The sequence below is a fragment of the Dendrobium catenatum genome, unplaced genomic scaffold (genome assembly GCF_001605985.2).
Source record: "Dendrobium catenatum unplaced genomic scaffold, ASM160598v2 fragScaff_scaffold_51, whole genome shotgun sequence".
Classification (NCBI taxonomy): Eukaryota; Viridiplantae; Streptophyta; class Magnoliopsida; order Asparagales; family Orchidaceae; genus Dendrobium; species Dendrobium catenatum.
Genome location: NW_021318513.1, coordinates 274,113 through 284,926, shown reverse-complemented (window position 1 = coordinate 284,926; position 10,814 = coordinate 274,113). Strand labels below are relative to the sequence as shown.

The following is a 10,814-nucleotide window of genomic DNA, read 5'->3' as shown; positions in this document are numbered from 1 at the left end:
CCTTTTCTATATAGCCGGCCCCATTAAATCTCCCTCTCCAATTTAAATCCTTAACTCCACTTAAATCCTCTCTAATTTCCTCCTAAGCCACCGGCCCCATACTCCATTGGGAATAATTTGAAATTCAAATTATTCCCTCCCGTTCCCCCTTAGGAAAATTCTGAAATTAATTTCATATTCCTCCCAAAACCTCTCTCCATCCACCAAACCGTCCCCCTCTCTCTCCTTGGCCGCCCATCCCACTTGTCTCTTTCCCCTTGGAAACCCTACATTTCTTATGTTTTTGGAAACCAAAAGTAGAAGACAAGATCCTCCCTCCTCCTCATTGGTGTATGGCTGATCCTGAGATCGACCACGGCTTTGCCTACAACGCACAAGAAGAAATCGAAATCCTCCGTTCTCCTTTCTACAAACCGGATTGGGAGTACGACGAATCGGTGGAAAGCTACGTCAACCGCATCATTTATTGTCTCACCGAGACGATCGAGATTCAACAACCCAGCGTACCTTGGCTTCTTGTAGGACGACCACCAAGCCACTCATCGCCGGCTACCTTTCCAACAACGAAGATCCTAGGCTCCCTCTTCCTAGTGGTGATTTCAAGTCTAGTGTGGAGTATCATCATCTGCTAAACCCTAGAGCAGTTGAGTGAGAAACCCCTCAATGTGAACCTCTCATTATTAAATTACGGATTTATGTTATAAGCTATTAACATTACTCTTGCCTTTGTATTTGATTAAGAATGTCTTGGTTAATCTACATGTACTTCTTTGCCTAAGCAAGTGGAAAACTATGAATCCCTAAAATCTTTCTTTGTTTTGAAGCACATTTTATATGGGTAAACTTTTAACAATTTCTCTTATTAATCTCTCTCTAACTCCTGGTAGTTTCACATCACTTATCTCTCCAACCAACCTAAATTTTTCATGGTTCCCTCTTTATTATTTTTTCAAGACATTTTCTACTTATCCTGCATTGCTTTTGTAACGTATGAACAGGTTTTTGAAATACCATATGCTCATATAAAGCTAAGGCCAAATGGACAAAGATAATTGCATAGAGAACAAGCGACATTAAGAAAGAAGTACTGCATAAAGAAGAGTACTTATATGTTAATAGGGTCTTAAAACTTCCACCACCAAAATAGCACTCAACCGTAATAAATGAAAAATGAGAAATCATAACAAGAAAGCAGTATTAGTAACTCTTAGTCTTCATTGCAATATCAGGAAAGCAATATTAGCATTAGATCCTACAGAGTAAGGAAATGAGAAAAGAAAAAGAAAAGAAAAAAAAAGAGGATTCACGACCAAAATGTTTTAAGTAGTACAATCTAGCCCTAATATCAAAACAAAAAGGACAAACAGTGGCTCCACCTTGGGTCTTCAAGAGCTATGTATGCTTCAATGCTCAGTTTTGTAAAGAATAGCAAATGAAAAGAGAACCACTGGCTTGGAGCTAAAGACTTTAATGGATATAAGATTGAATGAAGTTTGGAAACTATTAATGAAGTCTGAACTTAAAAAAAAAAACTATTCGAAAAATTCCATAACAAATGAGTGAGAAGTGTAAATTGAGCTAACTGCTAGCAAATATTCTTATTTAGGAATCTTCTCTAATTCAAATCCCAGCAATAGTAGACGCAAGTAAATAGAACGAAAATAAAATAAAAAAATCAACTAAGAAATCTGGAAGCCAACTCGAAGTCTCCACAACAATATCAGGATAGCTATATTAGAATTACAACCTAGAAAAAGGAGTGAAAAAACTGAACACAAGATTCACCATATAAATTCTTAACTATGCTGCTCGGTTTTTTTCTGTAAAACAATCCACCAGACTAATTCATACATAACTGCTTACCTTGCAACTTAGTCCATTCTGACATTACATAAGAAAATGAATTTTCATGGTCCTTAGTAGGCACAGTAAGCAGTAAATTAATGAACTGGCTGACATCTGGAGAGCTGAAATGGACCTTGAAAATAAAAATAAAATAAAATAACAAATATCAGTCAAGAAACATATAAAAAAACAAAAAAGGTATTGACAGAAGAAGACACAAGGCCCAAATGGAAGTATTTCAAATTTACTTCCTGAAACATTATAGCTTTCTAGTTCACATTGAGATCACATGAAAATGACACAAGCTAAGAACCGTTGCAAGAAGAGAAAATTATCAAGGTTAAGCTGCATTTTGTTAGACATTTAAGTGTGAGAAAAGTTTAAGGAAAAGGAAAGAACAACAACGAGATCTATCCCCCAGAGTTTTTTTGTTGCCCTGTGAGATGATCCACTAGGAAAGGCATGCATTGGTTAGCAGCCTGCACAAGCTAAGTCAGCAAAAACAGTGATAAAGAGAATCTTGGGATTGTGTAGGAAGAAATAGGTGTTGGACTGTTGGGAGAGTCATAGGTGCTCAACAAAACTTCGCTACCCAAATCCTTACTTTAATCACGATATTTTTGGGGGAAATTTTATGGTTTTTTTTAAACGCAGTAAAAGTTTCGTTTCCATCATTTTCAAACAGAAAAGGGAAATGAAAATATAACATCCTTTGAATTAGCAAATTCGTTATATGAAAGCTCAATTAGATGTAACAAAACATAAATCCATGCCTACAAAGATGAAAGCTAAACACAAGGAGAACAAAATCTAAAAAGATGAAACTTGAAAACATCCCAGGCCGAGCCACCAAATTCATAAGGTGATACAACAAAATAAAAATATGCAATGACTGGGGTAACATTTTGTGAAAACACAAGCAAAACTCCAAATATGGGAAAGAAATTTTCCCCAACAAAGTCGCCAAATTGCTCAAGGGAAAGGTGTTTTTTTTTTTGTGAAGCATGGGATGAGACATGAAATTGGGAGGATTGCTGACTTAGGATGATATCAATGAATCAAAATGGAGGATATATCTAGGATTAATATTGATGGGGGCATCGATAGGAGATTCCGACGCATTTATCAGAGACGACACCGGAGATCGACGGCCATGATGAAGGGCCTTTACTACTGATGACTTGTTGTATTTGCATTTCATATATTACTTGCTTATTTTCAGTTTTCCCATTTTACACTTGTGGGTATTAGTTTTCTCTTGTAGCCCAAGGGGCATTTTAGACTTTTGTACTTGCTTTCATTTGGAGCCTCTTTATATGGCTATTGTTTCTTATATGAGGTAATGAATTATTGAATAAAATTTCTACTTTGATCTCTTTGTGAGTTCTCCGTTTCCCTAGTTCTCTTTGTGAGTTCCGACATTGTTACAATCTCCCTTTGAGATCTTGAAGAAGAGGTGCACGAGGTTAGGAAATTCCAAGTTTTTCTCCACAGTTTTCATCCTGTTTCCAAGCCCTAGAATCCCCTCCCCACTTCTCTCTTGCCTCCGGCCCTGTAGTCCGGCTAGAAAATTGGTCGCTGGCCAATTGCCCCTCCCGCTACGAAGCCCCCCTGCCGATCCCCTCCCCCTCTTCCAGCAGCCACCCGTGGCCCCTAGCCCGCCGCCCAGCATCCACCTTGCCGCCGGCTTCCCATCTTGGACCCAAGCTTGTTTGAATTTCAAATCCTCAATTAAATCAATTTCCTAATTAGTCTTCATCTATTTAGGAGAGACATTTAAGGGGATTAATGCTCCTTTTGAAATTCAAATTCTATTCTCTCCTAATAAATCAATTTTGGGAGTTACTTAAGAATTAATCAAATCTGAAATTATAATTTCAGATTTGATTGGAATTATCTATTCAAACGTGGGCCCCACCTGTTAAATTCAAGCCTCTCTCTCCTTGCTCTATGGCCGACCACCCTTGACCATTAATTCTCTTTTCAATTACATTAATTGCTTCCCATTAAACCTCTAATCCCTCACTAACCGTTGGCAATTCCTTTGGAAACTAATTTGATTTTCAAATTAGCTTTCCCCCCACTTCTCCCTAAAATCCACTCTCATAAATCTGAAATTGCTTTGGTCTGAAGCTCTTCTCTCCTACCCGAGCTCCTCCTTGGCATTGACTTGATTTCTCCCACCCAAGCCATTCCTCCAACTACAGAAATCTGACATTATTTCATAGTTGGTGACCTTTGCTTCTCCTCCCAGCCTCTCCACCCTTCCCGATCTCCTCCCCTCTTGGAATTCCTTGAGGTGATTGCTCGTCTTCAAATCCATGGTTTATGGCGGATCCCGCCGTTGATCACGGACTCTTCTACGACATCTACAGAGTTATCCATGTCTTAAGATCTCCTTTCTTGGACGTGGGGTTTGGCTTCGACAATACCGTCGAAGAGTACTTGGATCGGATTTTACCAACACTAGTGGACTCCATCGACGACCAATTCTCCGACTACACGTGGATCATCGAAGGTCATTCCACTGTGCCACCTCCACCTCCGAGTTCCTTCTCCTCGGCGACGCTCATTGGATCCTCCCTCCTCGTGGCAACCTCACTTCTAGCTTGGACGATCTTCCGCCGCTCAACCTAGTTTCGTAGGAAAGAGAGAACAGACCTCAAAGTGAACAACTCTTTATTAATCATTGGATTCAAATCACTAGCTTTTAACTTTACGTTTCCCTTTGTATTGGCTTAAAGTGTTTGGTTAATTTTCCTTGTAATTCCTTTGCCTAAGCAAGTGGAACACGTCGAATTCTTGTAGCCGATTTTAATTTGAAGCATGATTATATAAACGGTTAAGCTATTATTCAATTTCCTTTTTATCTTGTGTAACTCAACTCATTCATCACATCAAATATAATCTACAAACTCATGAAACCAATCTATCAAACATATAAATCCATGGATTATCCCATCATTTGAATCAGTTCCGGGAGTTGAGGTTTACCAAAATAACCTTGGTGTAATTAGTGTAAGAAACTGAATCATTACAAGGAAACTTGTTGACAAACCAACAAATTGGAAACAAAAGCCACGGTTCGATACAGACAGCAAAGCACATGTAGCTTCCTCTGAGAGTGTTCATATTCTTAAGCCTAGCCCATTTAGCAAAGAGCATATGGATTTGCTGCAAAAACTGTTTAGTTAAGTTGATAGTGGTGGCATTACTAGTATAAGATTGTTTGCATAAACCAAGGTTGTGAAAATCTGACCAGACATTGAAACGAAAGTAGAGTTTCAAGATTCAATGATTCGACCTCGGTTAAATCAGATGATGTAATAAATATAAAAAAAAATTTAAATAATATTTAAATAAAATAAAAACGGTAAAATAATCATGCAATAATATAAATTTTTTATCAAAAATAAAAAAAATAATCATACATAAATAATAATTTCTCTAATTTTAAATTTAAACATATTTAATTTTTAAATACGCACGTTTAAATATTCACATACTGCATTCACTACTAATAGAGGAGAAATAAAGTCGAGGATAGTCGACATTGGTGCTTTTGATCACATGACAAGAGATGTTGACCTTATCCAAAATTACAAGCCAAGTAATGCTCATTCATTCGTCCATATTACTTATGGTTCAAGTTCTCATATTACTGATAGTTCAAATTCTAAAGTTGCTGGAACAGGTTCCATTCAATTTACTAAAAAATTGTATCTCAACTCTATCCTCCATGTTCCAAACTTGAATTGTAATCTTTTGTACATTAGCAAATTGGCTCAACAACCTTCAATGTGTTACTAAATTTTATCCAAACTTGTATGTTTTTCAGGACATGAAATTGTGAAAGATGATTGGCAGTGCTGAACTGTGCTCCAGGCACTATCTCCTCCCATGTCACAGATCCTCAAACCAAGTTTCTCAAACAAGTTGCATCCAATCTTAGAGTCTGTTAGAATCTTTCAATTATGTGTCCAATTCCAATGTCAATAAACATAGTGATATAATATTGTTACAATATCAACTTGGCCATCCTGGCTTTATATATCTTATAAAATTGTTTTCCAAATTATTTATCAATAAAAGTCTAGCATCTTTTAATTGTGAAACTTGTCATATGGAGAAATAAACTCCAACATTATATCATCAAATTTGATACAAACTTTCAACTGCCTTTTCTTTGATCCATAGTGATGTGGGGCCCCCCTCAATGAAAAAAAGAGTTACTGACACTCAATGGTATGTCTTATTTGTTTATGATCATATAAGAGTAACTTGGGTTTTCCTTATGAAAGAAAAGTTAGAAGTCGAGCAAATTTTTCAAACCTTTAATCTTATGGTTCAAAATCAATTCAACTCTAAAATTCAGTTGCTCAAGTCACAGACAATGCTAAAGAATACTTCACTAGTAGTCTCAATACCTATCTTTAGAACCATTAGATTATCCACATAAGTTCTTGTGTTACATCCCTCAACAAAATGGAATGGTTGAACGCAAGAATAAACATTTCTTGGAGGTTGTTCGGTGTCTTATGTTTTCCTTTAATGTTCCAAATTATTTCTGGGGGAAAGTCATTCTCACAGCTACTTATTTGATCAATTGTATGTCATCTAGAGTCCTTAATTTTGAATCTCCACATCATCTTTTTTTTGAAATTTTTTTCTTACATCACTGCAACATCATCTGATTTACCACTCAAGGAATTTGGTTGCACGACATTTGTTTATGTATGTCCTCAACACCATGGCAAATTTGATCCTAGAGTCAATTAGTGTAATTTTCTAGAATACTCTATAAGTCAAAAAGGGTACAAATATTATTATCCAACCAACAAAAATTTTTACACCACCAAGGATGTCTATTTCTTTGAACATTTATCCTTCTATCTTAAATCTCATGTTCAAGGGGAGAGCATGAATGAAAATTAAATTTGTGAGTTCCTTCTTGAGTATGTGTCCTTTGTCCACTCAGAGCCATCGAGTTCTTCTCAACTTGTGATTGTGCCAAAAGACAATACACAAGACTTGTCCACACCCATGCATGTTCAGTCATCAGTCCAGCCCACAAGTATTTCTTTTCCCATACCTGCTCAATTTGTGGCTCCACAACTTGTTAATGAGAATTTTCAAGTCTACATCAGGAGGAAAAGACGGGATCTAGAGCACATATCACAACCAGCATGTGGATAAGATATTGACTCAATTTCAATTTCACCTTAAGAAAATATAGGTACGAATAAGGCTAGAGATGTGCCAATTCCCAACATCGATGACTCTACCCTGCTGATTGCATTGAGGAAGGGTGTTAGGCGATGTACAGGTCATCCAATTGAAAATTATGTTACTTATGAACCGCTATACCATCTTACAGAGCATTTGTTGCTTCTCTTCATGATATTGAGGTTCCTAACACAACACAAGAGACATTACAAAATTCAGAGTGGAAGAAAGCAACATAAGATGAGATTGATGCACTTGAAAAGAGTGAAACATGGACTATTATTGATTTGCCAGCTGGAAATATGCTTGTGGGGTGTAAGATAATTTTCACTATAAAGTACAAAGTAGATCGATTGGTTGAGAGATTCAAGGCTTGATTGGTAGCTAGAGGATTTACACTCATATGGGATAGACTATCAAGAAACTTTTGCTCCTGTCGCAAACATTAACACTATTAGAATTCTTCTCTCATTGGTTGTCAACCTAGATTAGTACTTGCAACAACTGGACATAAAAAATGTATTTCTAAATAGTGACCTTGAAGAGGAAGTCTACATGAAAACCCCACCTGAGTTTGAAAAAAGTATGACACAGAATCAGTTTTGAAAACTCAAAAAGTCCTTGTACCGCCTTAAACAATCCCCCCAAGCTTGGTTTGACATATTCACAAATGTTGTTTTGAAGCTAGGTTACATACAGGATCAAGCAGATCATACTCTATTTGTCAAGAAATCTCACGCGTGGAAAATTGTTATATTGATAGTTCATGTCGATGATATTATTCTATCTAGGAATGATGTGGAGGAATTACATAATTTGAAGAGGTCTTTGTCAGAAAATTTTGAAGTTAAAGATCTTGGAAATTGTAAATATTCCCTTGGAAAGAAGTAGCTAAATCAAGAAAGGGCATTAATTGTTTCTCAAAGGAAATATATTCTAGATCTTCTAGAGAAGACAACTATATTTAGATGCAAACATGTTGATACTCCAATAGACAGTCGGAAAAAACTTGACAAAGAGAAAGAAAGTACATCTGTAGATAGTGGGAGATATCAAAGATTTGTTGGATGTCTGATATATCTTTCACACACTCGGCCAAATCTTGGTTTTACAGTGAGTGTTGTAAGTCAATTCATGCACAATCCTACAAAGGAACACATGGAAGCAATCAACAGGATTCTTAAATACTTGAATATGACACTAAGGAAAGGCCTATTTTTTAGAATGGCAGAGAATCATGACATTGATGTGTATTTAGATGCAAATTAGGCAAAGAAACATCATTGACAGAAGATCAACTTCTAGGTATTGTTCTTTTGTCTGAGATAATCTTGTTACCTAAAGGAGTAAGAAGCAATCAGTGGTAGCCAGAAGTAGTGCAGAAGCTGAGTGCAAAGGACTAGCACAAGGAATTTGGATTAAAAAAAAAACAATCTTAGTGAACTAGGACAAATGAGTTTATTTTTTATTCTAATGATGTGTGATAATCAGCCAGCTATCAACATTTCTAAGAATCCCATGCATCATGACAGGACTAAGCACAGTGAAATTAACATACACTTCATCACAGAAAAGATGAGTAGTGAGACTATTAAATTGAAATACCTCCCTACCAAGTAACAAACTGCAGCCATCCTCACCAAAGCTCTACCTATACCAGATTTTGAAGACTTAATTTACAAGTTTGGATTATATGATATATATTCTCCAGCTTGAAAGGAAGTGTTGAATATTTGAAAATTGAAGTTAGGGAAAGTATTTTAAGAATAAAATGAGAGATCTATTGTGATCTCCTATAATTTTATTTCCTAATTTTTTAGAAAAAAATAATCTCCTATGATTTTGTTTCCTAATTTTTTTTGAAATAAACTAATTAATTATTTCTTTTATTAGACACTTTTTAGTGTGTGTGTACCATTTTTTTAATAAGAATAATGAATTAAAATTTTCAAGGATTGTTACCAAACTATGTGGAATTATCTGCTTGTTTCTTACTCTACATAAACTTCATGGGTAAATCTTGCACGTCTAATATTTTACATGCTGCCTTTGTCATTGACTTAGTTTATCGCTAGAAAAGGTTCAAATTGAAGGGAAGCTCTTTATTTTTTTCCGGATCTTAATTTTCTAGGGACGAAATTAAAAAAATGTGTTACACTAGTTAATAGTGTCCTCATTATGATGCGGGCAAAAAATCCAGGGGATGGGGCACCCGAGGACCTCCGCCCACAGAAACGACGGGAACACGACTACAAGCTCGTCAAATGAGACGAACAAACTCTTACATTCAAATAAAACTAAGACTTAGAAATTTAAGAACAAAATTACAACAACAAATTGAAATTAAACGACTTTCAAACTCAAATCGAAATTAAAGACACCCTAAACTTGCTTCACTTAGAGAAGAATGATACAGATGGAGTGGCACTTGCGGAGAGACGAAAGAGGTTAGAAGCCAAGACGAATGTTGGAAAGAGCTCGCAAGATTTCCGGAGGGGATGAGAAAGAAGGTTGACAAAGCTCGCAAGCTTTTCCAAGCAAACCCGCAGGTTATAGCTTTTCCAAAAATAACATATCATTCACCACTTAAAACAATACATAACCCCTCATATTTATGGGTATGAAAGGGGAATACCAAAAGACAAAACATTGAATCCACATAGGAATTCCAAACATTACAAGCCATAAAAAACCTATTGCTTTTCACGGAAAAACAGCCCAGCTGAGGAAACCGAAGGAGCAACCACGGGAACCAAAGAGGCCGCACGGAACCAAGGCGCCAAAGCCACTAGAAAACCCCTAGGCACGGAAAACCAGCAGCCGGTCGGAAATCCAAGGAGCCATGGCACGGAAAACAGCTGCCCACCGTGGAAGTCAAGGAGCCTCGGCATGGGAAAATAAAGCAACTTTTTTGGGATTCCAAAAGCCCTTTTGGAAAACCAAGAGACTAACTTAAATGAAGACATTAAAAACTATAATAAAAGTACATTAATTAAAAGATAACTACGAACTAAAATGTTAGCTAATAATGAGCTAACCCTTAGTTCAATAAGTGAACTAAAGACCTGCTCATAAATGAGCTAAAATTTCAGCTCAATTTGATTGAGCTTGTAAACTCAAGGGAAGCAAAAATTGATTTATTTGGACATGAGTTGACTCCCCCTTTGCCTACATCACATTAAACAAAAACCTGTACATAATCTTCATTAATAAGTTAAAATATCCTTAATATGATCCCTACAACAATAATATTAGTTACATCTTGGTAAATCTGATCGATTATTGACAGTTTTCATTACCATTTTCTAAATCACAATCATTGTATTTCATTCACTAATTTTTTCTTAGATGCCAAACAGTTTTAAGAGGATAAGAGAGATTTCATTTATTAGCTATCAGACAAATTAATGGATTAACATTAAAGGTATTAATAGACTGGAGGATTCCTAGATTAAATAAATCAAGGTTTGTTCAGTCCTGCTAGCAACCAAACAAGCCCAAAACTACAAACTTGCATGTGAGACCACTTCATTTCATCAGCAATTTTTTCTCAAGCTAAACTATATAAGCACTTCAGAAAAAAGAATAGTTATTCAAACGCTTTATTTATTAAAGGAGTTCATTAGCCATACACAAGCATAAATGTTGGCACCCTCAAGAAATAAATTAAAGAATCAATTATTAACGAAGGAAAACAGTTAAAAAGAAATTGATAATTGACACTGTTCAAAACTTAACTTTTA

General features: G+C 36.1%; 1 protein-coding gene across 6 annotated transcripts in view; it reads right to left on the bottom strand.

Moving 5' to 3' along the window:
• The window catches only part of LOC110106239 (importin-9), a 38,195-nt gene that overhangs the window by 2,933 nt on the left and 24,448 nt on the right, over window positions 1-10,814 (bottom strand). For all 6 annotated transcript variants that reach the window (XR_003700477.1, XR_003700479.1, XR_003700478.1 and 3 more), the window contains one exon: window positions 1,864-1,978. Coding sequence is in view for 3 of the 6 variants with exons in the window: in XM_020836049.2 (XP_020691708.1) it covers window positions 1,864-1,978 (115 nt within the window). In the remaining 3 variants the exon portion in view is untranslated. The remainder of the gene's footprint in view (window positions 1-1,863; window positions 1,979-10,814) is intronic.